At 34.7% G+C, this 14,468-nt stretch overlaps 1 protein-coding gene across 1 annotated transcript in view; it reads left to right on the top strand.

The window, feature by feature from the left end:
• The window catches only part of CEP290 (centrosomal protein 290), a 52,732-nt gene that overhangs the window by 31,005 nt on the left and 7,259 nt on the right, over positions 1-14,468 (top strand). The window contains exons 33-45 of the mRNA XM_066319247.1: positions 22-156; positions 779-1,039; positions 2,141-2,248; positions 2,828-3,018; positions 3,644-3,857; positions 5,775-5,912; positions 6,003-6,224; positions 6,773-6,889; positions 8,412-8,557; positions 9,378-9,533; positions 10,141-10,264; positions 12,665-12,799; positions 13,072-13,158. Coding sequence (XP_066175344.1) covers positions 22-156; positions 779-1,039; positions 2,141-2,248; positions 2,828-3,018; positions 3,644-3,857; positions 5,775-5,912; positions 6,003-6,224; positions 6,773-6,889; positions 8,412-8,557; positions 9,378-9,533; positions 10,141-10,264; positions 12,665-12,799; positions 13,072-13,158 — 2,034 coding nt within the window. The remainder of the gene's footprint in view (positions 1-21; positions 157-778; positions 1,040-2,140; positions 2,249-2,827; positions 3,019-3,643; positions 3,858-5,774; positions 5,913-6,002; positions 6,225-6,772; positions 6,890-8,411; positions 8,558-9,377; positions 9,534-10,140; positions 10,265-12,664; positions 12,800-13,071; positions 13,159-14,468) is intronic.

The raw sequence follows: 14,468 nt of genomic DNA, 5'->3' as shown, positions 1-14,468 counted from the left end.
AATATGAATCTTTCTGTGCAGTTAGAAGAGGCTACAGGCTCAGTTCCAGACCCTAGTTTGCCAATCCCACAACAACTTGAGTTGGCTTTAAGAAAGAGTCAGGAACATATTCGAACAATCCTGGAAACCAGAGCAACCTGCAGATCACTGGAGGAGGTAATTTAATGTATAAATTATAATTTAAAGTGACAAAGTTTGTGTTTCTATGCTCTTTTACTTTTTTTTTCCCATGAAAAATATCCTTTCTAAAATGTCATTTAGACATATTTAACACTCAGAAAATGTAAATAATATAATCACACCATGAATAAAATTAAATATTTTTTCCATTGGAGCAAATCATAGAGGAGAATTTTCTAATGTTTTTATTCATCCATTTAGTGGGGTAAGATGCCTCTTGCTGTCCAAAATTCAGTTGCCTATTCCTAGTTAAATTTACCATGTGCTACAAAACACTTATCTTGGGTTGTTAAGTTGCTACTCTGCTACAGAAGATACTTTGTGGTTTTTAAATGATTTCTAAAACACCATCTTCTTCATTTGGTAGGACAAAATGCATTGTTAAATGTCTTGTGTCAAGAAAATAATATGTAAAGACACAGTAATGATATTCTGGGACATTTTCATCTAATAGTAATCCCATACAGACAGAACCCAGTACAAAGTGTTTTGTGTTTATAAGTATATTTAGAGAAATTTTTCTGGTACGTTTCTTGAAAAGTAAAATCTTTTTGCAGTGTTTGAATTCTGTAAATGCATAAATTGCTTTTTGTTGTAGAAATTAAAAGAAAAGGAGACTGCTCTGTGGAAAGCTGAACAAAATGTTACATCAAGAGACAAAGTTATAAACGAATTAAGACTTCGATTACCTGCAACATCAGGAGAGAAAATAATGGCTGAATTAAGCAAACAAGATGACTCAGAGTACCATCATGCCATCAAAATTGCTCATCAAACCATTGCAAATATGCAAGCAAGATTAAATCAAAAGGAGCAAGTGTTGAAAAGATACCAACATATGCTTGCTAAAGCAAGAGAGGTAGTTAAAATTTTCTCTGAAATTTCTTTCATTTTCAAGTTGGTTTTAGTTGAATCTTTGTTTTCTCATTACTAGTGAAAAAGGCAAAGTTTCTGATCTCACACAGAACAGAGACAATTACTTACTTTATATGTGGAAAGCTAAAATAGAAATTTTTTTTGCTTTTTAGAGTAGTAGGTTTGCTTAGTCAAGAGGTTATGTATACAGTGTCCAGGAATAAAAAGTGTGACATGAAGAAAACGATAATTCTGCTGATGTGGTCTCATTATATTTTGTATATTTCTTTGGGATTTTTCAGTATTTGCAGCAGATCTCTGGATTGCATCTGGTAGTGAATTTGGAAAGTACAAGCAAGACATACATTTAGGGATAATATTCTTTTCAAAGCATGCTTTAAACTAAAGCATTTTTTAAGCATAAACAGTGGGTCTAAGCATACTTCATATTATTTAAGCATAATTCATATTGTTCTTTCTTTATATCCATAAAGCATATTTTAAATCATAAACATTTTGTCGAAGAAGTACTTCAAAACCAAACATGCATCTGTTTTAGTGTGGATCAGAAGCACATTACCAAAGTGGACTTCCTATCATCTTCAGTTAGTGTGCTTTGCTTAACTCACGTAGCTATTTCTTTTAGGAGAAATCAAGGGATTTTGTTTGGAAAAAACCCAGAAGATGCAGTCTTAAAATGAGCCTGTTGTGCGCTGTGTGCTAGCATTCCATCCATGGGATCACACTATAGTCCAAAGTACATAAAGTCGAAAGGTACCTGGTATGGATATTACTGTCCATACTGATAGTCACTCTTGGTGAAGACCAACACCAACTGTTTGTTCCCCAGCTTCTGTGCTGTTACACCATACTACTTGCTACAATTCTTAAAATTGCAAAAGTTGATTTCCCTCCCCCCCCCCCCAGTAATGTAGAAAGGAAATCATTGATTATAGCTAGAAGAAAAAAAAAAACAAAAAACTTAGAGAATTAGAGGATAATCTGGGGAGTAATATTGAGCAATGATTGAACAAACAACTTGAAAGCACTGAAGTTCCATGACTTTCTGTGATAGGATACGTCACTAAAGTTTTATTTTGAACAGGAACAAGAGGAAATAACAAAGAAGCATGAGGAAGATATAAGAATTCTACACCAGAAGTTAGATTTGTACACTGACAATTCCCTTAATAAATTCAAAGAGACTGCTTTGGTGAGTCATATGTATTTGTAGAATTAGTGAAGTTGTTCTTATATTTTTTACCTTGTTGTTGGAAAGTTTTGCAGTCAAAAGTGAGTAATAACTGATGACAGGAAAAATAAAATGGTGATTGATATATAATTGTTGTGTTGGTTTTGAGAGATTTCCTATGAAAGGCATTAAAAGTCAAGTGTAAAAAACCAGAGTTACCACCTCAGTATATACAGGCATTTTGCATATCATCCTAATTTATGGAGAATTCTAAGGGAGGGAGTTATATATTGCTTTCTATTCTTCTCATTCTGTGTATGGTTATATTAAGCTAACCCATTTCAATTAAAATTTCTCTCTGCACTTTATAATAAGGTGAAACTGGTACTCTGCTGTATTCTGTTGATCATTAGATGTACAAAGCTCTTTTTAAACCAGCCTGACCAGTTTCTCTGTGAACTAAGAATCACATCTCAGTTAAATAAATGGTAGCTATTAATGCTTGATTATATTTAGGAATGAGTTAAAAATGCAGCAGTAATGCTTATCTTTTGATTAAAGCTTAAAATGTTTATCACTTGCATTTGTTGTGTTTTACAGGAGTTAGGGAAAAAGACTTCTATGTCCCTATCCATCAGCAAATACTTTCATCATTTAGAGCAAACTGTAGCAGAACAGGATAATTCTCTTGCTTCGCTTGTTGGAAAATTAAAGAAAACATCATCTGATTTGGAGAAACAAAAACAAATTACTTTATCGAAAATCAATGAGTTTGAGACAATCAGAGCCCAGTAAGTTTTTAAATTATTAACATAAGTCACAATTGGAGTGGTTCAAGTCAATTATGTATTGCTGCTACAGGACTGATCTATCAAATTGAACATGTTTTTGCTGACTGTAAGATTTAGCTGAAAAAAAAATCTCAAAAGCATCAGTATAGTTGGCAATTGTAAGTTATTTTTATCTGTAGCCCTTCACTGGGGCTGATACTGTGGCTTGGAAAAATGCTGTTTAGTTGTTAGCTTTGTGCCATTTAGTGAAAAAGAAAGTTGTTTTTAAGTTACTGTATTACTTGCTGGCTTGTGTTGTGTCATTTTTCTCCCCATGACACATCCATTTGAGTTCCCTGCTGAACAAGTTCAAAGTCATGAAAGTTTAACCCATGTTTAAAAGGAAAAGATATGATGCTTTCTTTACCTGTAAGAGCGAGGAATGAAAATGAACAATGCTCTAATGTAATTTTGCTGACCCTTATGAGTAATTCTCTTCTTAAATGGGGGCTGCCTTTGTTGAGTCAGTCTTTCTTTGCTGTTTCCAGATATTTTTAAAATAAAATATTGTGTCCTTTGTGATTTATTTAGAGCTTGCTAACTTAGTTATTACACTATACCCTATTAATGCTTATTTTTTTATTAGGCTTCAAGAAAAGCACACAGTTGATGTTGAACAAATTAAAGAAGAAGCAAATGAACTGAGGAAAATACTTTCTCAGAAGGAGATGGAATTGGCAAATGTTAAAGCTGAATTAGAGGTCCAAAAAGAAGCAAATAATAGAGCACCCACAGCAACACTGAAAAACCTGGTGGCACAGCTGAAGAGCCAGTTAGCCATAAAAGAGAACCAGCACAAAGTTAGTCAATAAAAATTAATCTCTCTGTCATTTAAATACCAAATATTTCGTAATGCTTCAGAATTCTTTATGTTGCTGAGCAGGAGGTACAATATAACTCCATAACATGCCAAAGTAAAATATAACTGCCTTTTCTTGTTGTAGTGGGTCTAGTGCTGGCTCAGTGCTAGAATTATTTACTCATTTTCTGCTGTAAGGATTAGGAGGAGGAGCAAAGCAGGTTTTAACCTTAAAGGGCATAAAGGAAAGTTTATTAACAGAATTAAAAAAAAAAAAAAAAGAAATCAGAATAAACCCTCAGAACACTTCTTCCCCCACACCTTTTTTTCTTTCCTACTGACAATGGAAAGAGACAAAACTTTCAGTCAGTTTACCACCTTTAAAACTAGTTTTTCTTCGGTTCTCTTAGGGAGAGGAGTCTTTCTTTTCATGCCACAGAGACTTTTCCACAAGAAAGTTATCTTGTAGCTTCAATGTCACAGCGAATCAGCCGCCTGGGAAAGGAAAATCTGCTCAGTGTGAAAGTCCCTCCCACACATTTGGCAGCTTTTCCACAACTACCAACATGGGCCATTTCAGCTTATTGGGGTGCAATTTTAAGGATGAGCTGTTCTAATACAGAAACAAAAGTTCTCTTATCTCTAGGAACTGAGATTTTCTTCTTCTATCCCTGGAGCAAGTTTTTTTTATTTCTCCAGTCTCTTTCTGTTCAAGCTACTTTAACATCTACTTGCTTCAGCATGAGTGCCTCTGTTCATGCCTGGGGTTAGAACACTACATCCTCACAATGCATTCCATGAGTTATAGGGAAAAAGAGTCTGATATATCAATTATCCCTTCACCATAGCCTAAGAAGAGAATTTCAGCCCAAAACTTAGGCATCTCCTCAATCTCCTCCCATCTAGAATTTGACTCCTTCTTCACTGATGTCAGTGTCCCATGTTGGGTTTTTTATGTGTCTTCACCCTTTCCTTTTTCATGATTCAGGAGAGAATTGGTGTCCCTAGGTTCATTTGTTCTCAAGCTTTATCAATTGAAACAGTATTTATCAAGTTCTGCAGTGCTGAAAAGGTTGGTCTCATCCAGGCTGTGCATTGGGGCAATCACTCGCTGTTCCGCTCTGTTGGTCTGTGCAAACACTGTGCGAGTCGTGCTGGCTGCTGGTGCCACCGTGCGCCTTCTCTTCATGTGGGGTGCCGGAAAAAAGGAAAGCTGCTGCCGCTGCTTTTGTCCTTCTGTCCGCAGCATGGCTGGCTAAAAGCAGCTGAGCCATCAAAGTTCATTGCGAGCCATGCTGGGATAGCCCTGGCCACGCGGCATTTGCCCCAGCTGCGCTGGTTTTGGCCAAGGAGTCTTGGCCACGTGGCCGCTGTCAGCCTCGGGACCTCTCCCAGCGCTGGTCCCAGCCACATGGTTGCTCCTGGTGTTGGGATGGCCCCTGGTGGCATGACCCTGTGGCACTGCTGGAAAAAAAGAACCATCAGGCTGTGCTGATAAAAGGCCTGACCCCGCTGGGAAGGGACCCCAGCTGCCCTGCTGGGCTTCCAGGGAAGGGGCCAACGCCGCAGCAGAGCCCATCCTGCCCCTGCCTGGCCGCATAGGCCACTTGGGGCCAGCACCCAATTACCTGTTCAAAGGCTGGAAAGGAGGTTTTTCCAGGTTTTATTGGTTTTTAAATGTGCTTTTCACAGAGGCCTGTCCAACCTTCTTAGTGGTTTAACAATGTATCAATATTCAAAACTAGCCAGCTAATTGGTTCTGTTAAGTCTAACAGATCTAAAGCTGTTAGCAGTCCTCACAGAGAATCACTTCTGTAACTGATAGATTTTAAATAAAAACCAAGCTATGTTAAACCATGACACTTGTTTTGTAGCAGCATCTTCACTTACAAAAAAAAATTGTATTAATTATTTTCAGGCTTTGAGTAAAGCACTTCTAGAACTCCGAGCAGAAATGACTGCCAGTGCTGAACAGCAAATTATTTCTGCTGCATCACAAAAAGAGGCATATATGAATGTCCAAGAGATTGTTGACAGACAAACAAAGGGGCTTACGGTGAGTACTAGGTAATGTAATTCTATTGCTTTGTTGTATTGCTGATCAACCTGAGTTGGGGCATTTGCTGACTTTTTTGTTTTCTTCTAGACACAGATAGAGGAATTGAATAATCAGATTACAAAACTTACAGACAACCTTAAAATAAGTAAAAACAAGGAAGCTTTGTTGTCTGATGAAAGGGATGAGTTAAACCAAGAGCTTCAGAAGAAAGAAAAAGCATTTGCTAAAATATCGAGGGAAAAAAATGAAATCGAAAAAGAAAATGAAGAACTGAAGAACCGGATTAGGAGGCTAAGCAGTAGCATTCAGGTAGAAGTGATGTTTCAAACTATGTCTGATCTTGGTCAAGTTTCTGTATAGATGAGCTGGTTTGGGGGGATGGAAGATGTAAGTATCTTACACTTTATTAAAAAATTGATTTTTTCCTCATCAGCTGGTTACATGTAAGCTATTGGCTTGTTTCTTTGCTTCAGCTGAAAAAAACCCCCAGTTATGTACTTCTTGAAATATGCTTGAAAGAGTGAGTAGTTGAATAACCACTTTCATAACTTCTTAGAAAAATGATATTTTGTCTTCTTCCTCCTGGCTATCCTTATTTCCCCTTTTAGAAGAAAAGTAAAGGATTTACAGAAGAATCATCTATGTATATTTTAAAATTCAGCTACTTGCTGCTGATTATTCAGTTCAGAGGGAAAAGTTACATTCCAATACTATAACAATTTGAAGAGAATTTTTGAAAGATCATTTAGATTTTAAACTAGTTTTATCAATTCGGAATTAAAATCCTTATTTTTTGACTGGAGAAAAAATCTCAGTAGTCACTAAACTTGAAGCTGTAAAAATTTGTAATTTTTCAGAGCAAAGCTGATGAACAAAATCTGATAGATGTGCTTCAGAAAAAAATTAAAAAGTTGGAAAGTGAACTTGAGAAAAAGTGTGAAGAAACAGAAAAAAAAGGTCTAAGAGAAGAAAAGGTATGTGGTATTTATATTACGGCTTTGAAAGATTTCATCAGTTGAGGCCAAGGTTGTTCACCTCTCCCTGTGTCTTCTAAAATCTACTGGCCAAACTTGATCAGAAAAAAAGCTTTTTCATGGCTGCAACTTCTCATGTTTCTCATGCTCTTTGTTACTGCTCTTGTTATTAGTACTGGTATCTTAATGTTTTCCTGACTTTTTCTTATGGATGTTTAATTCAACAAAATCTTAAAAACCAAAGATTTTTTAGGTCGTGGTGAAATTGTTTACATAAGTTCTATCAAATACGCTTTTGTGAAATCAATGAAATAGTGACACCACAAAATACTGAGGAGCAAGAGTAAATCTTAAAAGGAATGATGTCTCCATAAGTGATTATTCTTGACAATTGTGATCTCCACATACAAGAAGTTCTGAGTGATTAGAGTCATGTTAATTTATAAGTGTGCTGTTTTTTTGCTTGTTACTATGTCAGTAGCTAATTAATGGCTTCTCATATTAATTATAAAGTATACAATAAAATTATAAAGTACATTATATATATAATATAATATAATATTACAGCATACTTGTGTAATGAGAGTCAGACTATTTATGTTTGATGTTAAATATTATTCTACGACTGCTCTTATGTTTTCAATTAATTTGAAATGTTTTAAATACCTGTTGCTTTGTGTCTAGAGATACTTCTCTCACACTTGACATGCATTTTTCCTCTTTCCCTAGATTTTCCTTTCATTCTATTGCTTCATAGCAGTAACTGTTTAGAACAAAACCAGAAAATTAAGTACAGGGAATAAGCAGAAAAGGAAAAGTTCTGACTAAAAATAAACAAAGAAAACCCCAGACCAAACCAAAAATTTTTTACAGGAATTTTGACTATCATTTTTCAATAGCCACTTGTGATTCTATAGGTACAGGTTTTAACCAATGTATAATTTATAGTTACTGAGTTATTAACTCTTAAGTAGAGATTTCATTTCATGTAGGAAAAGAAGCTGTGCAGCAGGGGCATGCAAGCCCCTGCTGAGTTGTAGAAGACAGATCTGTTGTAAATTGCCATACAAGAACCCTACTTTGTCTTAAATCTAATGTGTAATTTGAAGTAAAAGGATACATTGCACTAGCACCTCTAATGTCATAAAATGCTTCTCTCCTTTTTTTTATAAAATTATTATTAAAAGCTAAGGAATAATTTGGTAGGAGCAATCAACTGCATTAACTTTATCCATCAATCACAGCTGTGTATCTAGCTGAATTTTTTAGACCAAAGCTGATAAACAAAATCTGATGGATGTGCTTCAGAAAAAAAATAAATTAGAAGTTGGAAAGTGAACTTGAGAAAAACTTTGAAGAAACTGCTACTTACCTATGGCAAATAATATATGCCTGCTATGGCTTCCTGGTTTAAACTGATAAATGAGGGATATATCATTCTTATTTCTCTAATGTGTTCACTTGTTTTGCTTTAGGAGAAGCAGTCAAAGGAAAATACATAACCTATTTATGTTCTTCACAGACCTCCAAGGAGGAAGTAATTAGATGGGATGAAGGTAAAAAATGGCAAATCAAAATGGAAGGCTTGCGGAATAAACTAAGGGAAAAGGAAAAAGAAGCAGATGCTTTATCCAAACAATTGAATACATTGAAGGAAATTTATACAAAGTGAGTTGGTTTTAATTGATTCAACTACAAAATGATGACATAAGGGAAATCCAGATATGTTTGACATATAGTAATTATTGTAGTTTGTTATGTTTGTAAGACTGATTGCAAGAATTAGACATTGCTGTTGAGACTAAAAGGATTAGTCAATTTTCCAGCAGCTGGCTACTAATTCCTCTAGTATTCTTTCCCTTGTGGAAGCCAACTACCTTTATTAGAAGAAAGTGTCTCAAGATAAAATTAAGTCCTTTAATATGCTTCCTGGTGTAGCATTCTATTATTTTTATAAAGCAAATAACAGCTTTATGAAGACAGGCTGTTTCTCATAGTTGTGTTATTTAATCAGGTTGCTAGGACTGGATACTTGTAGTGTTACTGCAGTAATGACAGTTCCAGGATTATGAGTTGGAAGCCTTTTCAGGAAAAAAACATATGTCCATACCCTCTGCAGATGTTACGTTTACTTCAGTGAAATAATGGCAAGATTTTACTGATAAAAGATGTGGTAGTGATTGTAGCTGTTACTAAACTGTGATTTGAAACTGCTTCAGAATGGCTTTTATTCTTAGCAAGCCTTGTCTGAATTTCATATAGAAAACATGCAAGACTGACTTAATGTCCATTGGCTTTTTTTGGGCTTTGAGCGGGGATTTTGGTAGGCTCTAGTGTCTATACAGTAACATTATTAAACAGAAAAGGGGGTGTGGTTCAGTGAGCAGATAAAATGCAAATGTGAATTCCTTGAGACCAAAAATATTTTTTCCTCAAGAAAGCAAGTTATGAAATAAACTCTAAAATGTAAATTTACTGGATGTTTCAGGATTGAAAAAGAGAAAATTGCTCTACAGAAGAAACTGAAAACTACTGGTGTCACTGTTGACCGTGTTGTTGGAGTAAGAGCCACAGAAACTGAAAAAGAACTGGAAGAGCTAAGAAAACGGAATCTAGAGTTAGAAAATGAAGTTGCACACATGAGGTGAGAGACTTTTTAAAAGAACATAGAAAGTGAAAAATCTAAATTAGTAAAAAAAGATGTGGAATGTGATAGTCTCTAATTGGTAAACTATAATTCAAGAAGGGAAAAAAAAAAAAAAAACGGAAATTTTAAAATTTCTTCTTAGAGTCTGTGATGAGCAACCTTACAAGTATTTGGGAGCAGTTGGGCATGTTTGGAGAATATTCAGCATTGGTTCATTATTCTAAAAAGCTAAATAATATGAAAATCTTATGGCTCCTATTGTGAAAATTTTTAACTATTGTTTGGAGTTGGTAAAAGTTACTGGAACTGCTAAGTGAACAGCACTTGTCTTCTTAAACCATGTATCCACTATCACAGTGGATAATGTACCTGAGTCATAGAAACTGTACACATTGGAAAAGAGTGGATTCCTTTTGCCAAAGCAAGCATCTTCCATTCGCTGGGATTAGTTGAAATATGGCCAATGTTGATTTAGAATAACTAGCTTAGAAACACTGGGAAAATCCAGTGTAGAAATCCAGAATTTCATGGTACTTTTACCTTAAGGGATGTTTTACTGCATTAATAGCCATTTGTTTGTGGCTTGATTTGTTTTTTCATGTAGAACACTGCAAGCAATCCCACGAGACTCTGTTGTAGAGGACTTACACTTCAAAAATCAATACCTTCAGGAAAAGCTTCATGCATTGCAGAGACAATGTTCAAGAGAGACATTTTTGCGACCCTTGGTAAGTTAATAATGTAACCGTATTATGTAGAATAGTAGTTATGAAAAGTATTTGTTTTCTATTTGGTATTCTATTTCACTTAGCTGGTTTCATTTAAGTGACAATATTCTACAGCAGGATATGAAATCCTCAGCTTTTAGTGGTTTTAAAAAAAACCCAACAAACCAAACACAAAAAACCCCCCAAATCCCCAGAACTTAGTTTCTGTGTTTATTCTGCAGGTAAAAGCTGGAATATTTAGCATCCTAGCATATGGGGAGAAATAAGGAAAATATATTTTTAAATATGAGTCTGCAACTGAGAGATTTCTTTTATGAGTAAAAATCTAAGATGCACAGAGTTTGGGGAAATACTGAGCTTCATTTCAGTTACATTAGGTTTTTTTGTTGTGCCTTGATTTTTACAAGGTTGATTATATTAGAAATTTTGCATTATTATGTTTTCCTAATCTTTCAAGAATAGACTTAACAGTATGTTCTAGTTTCCTTTATTTCCTGTTTTCTTTTACTGTGTTCTGCTTTTCTTTCATGCTTCACTCTATCTTCAACTTGACTCAGAGTACATGTGACCAAACTGAACTGATCAAGTCTGTTCCTATCACTGTCAGTAAACAAAAGTATCTGAACTTCCTTCACAAGAAATCTATTTTAAACAGGGATGAAATCAAACATCAGACTGATAATAGAGTTACTGATGGCAGTGAAGTAGGTGAGGACACAGACATGCAAACATGCATCATGCATAATGAAGGCCAAGAGGCTGCTGTAGATGTAAGCAGAGAAGTGTCTTCTGAACAGCACCCTGAAGATAGAGAGAAATGGAAGGATGTAGGTATTTCCAGGGAAGGACTGAACACCAGAATTATAGCTGAAGCTGGTAAAGAGAATTGCAGTGAAAAAGAAGAAAATATAACCCAATCTGAAAATGGAGAAGTTAATGAGAAATATGAAGAAGAAGAGAGGAAGCAAGAAATCTTCAAGCAATCAAATGTGGATGAAGAAGAATGTGTAGAAGAGTCTGATACTGACAAAATGAGCTGCAATCAGTCTGATTCAGGGGAACCTCCTAATCAGGCTAATGACTGTGAAGCAGAGAAAATAAATACGAATAATGAAATGAATCAACACACTGCAGAGAATAAACAGGAAAATGACCAAAGCTGTACAGAAGGGGTTGAAACTACCCCAGAATTTTCTGAAATGCCTGAGGTTTGATACTGTAGTGGCCCTCTAGCATTTGTCCAGTACAAATCATGTAGAAATAGAATAGTTTGATCTTGATAAAGCAGTGTTTTTCTGCAGGGATATGTGTGGTCTGCAGGGATATTGAAGTACTTACCTAGTGCTCCTAAGAACAAACCTTATACTTTCATGATAGGCATGCGTGTCAGCTCAGAAGTAAGCTACTGTCAGGTCTAAAATTTTGATCCAGAGAGTTTACAAATAGCCCCAAAGATACATGGAGCTAATTGATGTCCTTCATTCTTTAAGAGACTTATTATATGTCATTATTTACACACACACAAACACAAAACAAAACAAAACAACAAAAAAAAAAAATAACAAAAACACAAAACAAAACAAAAACCAAAAAAAAAAAAAGCAAGCTTTAATGAGGCAAATACTTGATTCCTCTAATTAAAGGAATGAATCGTGCACTTAATTCCCAAATTACATATGTAAAAAACCACTGATTTTTAAAATTAAATTTTAATTTAATTAAAATAAAATAAATTTAATAATTTTATTTTAATTTAAATTTAATAATTTAATTTTAATTAAATTATTAAAAGGTTTTACTCTTTACTAGTCAGGCAGAGTAATATACCGTATCACTATGTTTTCAATTGGCAATATAAAGTTTGCAAAGACATCTTTGTGTACTTGAAATCAATGTCCTCCATGGATAAAGACTTAAGATTTTGGGAACTAACAGGTTAAATGAGAGTTACATTCTACTGTTTCTGCCTTGCACTCTGATCCATTTGACATTATTGAAATTTCTTATGACATATGTGCTACTTAAAAAACTATCAGGGTATGCCCTTAAAATTAGATGCTGTTCCCAGGTACAGTGTCACAGCTTACTTCATTCAGTAGCTTCTTTACCTTTTAGTCTTTGAGGTTTATTTTACAGAATAGTTTGTGGATTAATTTTGGTTAGATGAAATTTTTACTGATTTATACTGATTTGTAAACTTCTTTTACAGGTTAAGCAAGTTTAAGAAATGTAAGAGGTGTTAAAATTAAAGCAGATTAGATCAAAACTGGTAATAATACTGTCTTGTTTAATTTCTGTGAAAGATACTAGTTCTCTGTTGCTCTTAATCAGCTACAACTGATCCTTGTATTGGATTAGTCCGTTACCACTGAATAATAATTTTCCCCCTCTTTTCTCAAGTCATCAGGAATAGGATCAAGTGATCAATATCGAAGAGAACAAGAAGTTTTAAAAGAAAATTTAAGATTGTCATCTGAAAACATTGAGCTAAGATTCCAACTAGAGCAGGCCAATAAAGATTTGCCAAGACTGAAGGTAACATCTTCTTACTTTAGTCCACTTTACCCTCACACAGGTCAGGGAATTGATTAAAAAGAAATGGATATTTTTTTCTCTACATACTGTAAATTTTCCATGTTTTTACAGAAGATGAGAAGGTTGAAGAACTGGCAGAAATAATGGAAAAAGTAATTGAGATGGGAAATTGCTTTCTCTTAATTTTTTCAAAGTAAAACCACTGTAATTTTGTTCACCAGTTTTTCACCTCAATTTGAGATCTACATTATTACTTTTTTTTTTGCTTGTAGGACCAAGTAGATGACTTAAAAGAAATGTGTGAACTTCTCAAAAAAGAGAAAGCAGAAGCTGAACGAAAGCAAGGCAGCATTAGAGGCGTGAGTATTCTAACAGCACTTTTCATCATAAGTAAATGAAAATAAAATACAAAAAGAGCAAAGTATTTTTGAAGTGAAATTATTTGGAGTCAACCAAAACCAAACATGAATTTTTCTTTTTTCTTTTATTGACAAAATGCTACAATGAATTAATGACATTAAGTTAACAGAACTATTAGAAGAACTAAACTATTAAATATTTGCATTATCATGGCCTTATTTTGTCATTTGGATTAGTTACCTTCAGAAGCATATTTGTACAATAAATAGCAGTTACAGCCATAATACTGAAAATTATATTGATTTATTTATGTGAATGATTCGATCCAGATATAGAAAGGTTAAATTACTGTTAGGGAAGGTTTCTGTTCATTGTACTATGGAAAGTGACACAGTTAAAAATTGTACCCGAACTAATGTCAGCTACCTTAATAGAACAAGATTTCCAAAGTTAAAGGGAAAAAAGTACTCAGTGTCTCCTGCTGCTCACTTATGAAACTGTTTGTGTGACCTAAAGAAAGCTGTATTAATAAAAGCTCCAAAGTGCCTTTGTACCTCTTTGTGGCTCAGTATACAAGGAGAATGAGTTCCGCTTCTGGGTACCTGGAAAAGATCAGATATTTTTCTTTCTTTTACTCATGCTTTGCATGGACTGCTTATGTACCTGTCTCTCATGCAGTGATATTTTTGGACAAGAAAATTCAGTTTATACAACAGTTTCACACAAACATTCCGAGGACAGAAAAATCTGCATCTTTCTCCATTCACAGGCAGCAAGATGTGACAGGTTTTTTTTTAACTCCACTGTGTACCAATACAAACCTCCTGAGCCCTCCCAATTATTTTAGAGAAGAAAAATAAGTAGTTTTTACTCCTGAAATTTGGTTGCTATATACATTTATGTAGAAGTCCAGGGAGTAAAATCATCCTCATTTTCCTTATGGAGTACGTTAGGGCCCCAGAACTAGAATCAGCAGCAATCATCTTTAAATTATGATTGCTGAGGAAATTGCAAAAAAGAGGATGAGAAAATGAATGGATATGAAGACTCCCAAGAAGATTTTCTAACTCATTAGTTAATGTAGTGAAAGAAGAAAAATAGAGAAATTACAGTATTTCCCCCCACATTTATTTATTTATCATTTTGCAAGAAGAATATATGCCTTTGGAAAGAGAGATCTGCTTATGCTTTAATATATAGTTCTTCTGTCACTTTAATTTAGCAGAAGAAGAGCTACTAAAAAGGGGCCACTTTTCTTCCCTCAAGCTCCCAGCCATTTTTTCCCCATGTCCCCAGTATTAGCATTTAA

The sequence above is a fragment of the Sylvia atricapilla genome, chromosome 5, assembly GCF_009819655.1.
Source record: "Sylvia atricapilla isolate bSylAtr1 chromosome 5, bSylAtr1.pri, whole genome shotgun sequence".
NCBI classification, from domain to species: domain Eukaryota; kingdom Metazoa; phylum Chordata; class Aves; order Passeriformes; family Sylviidae; genus Sylvia; species Sylvia atricapilla.
Note: the sequence above shows the minus strand (reverse complement) of the source record. Positions and strands in the feature narration are given on the sequence as shown.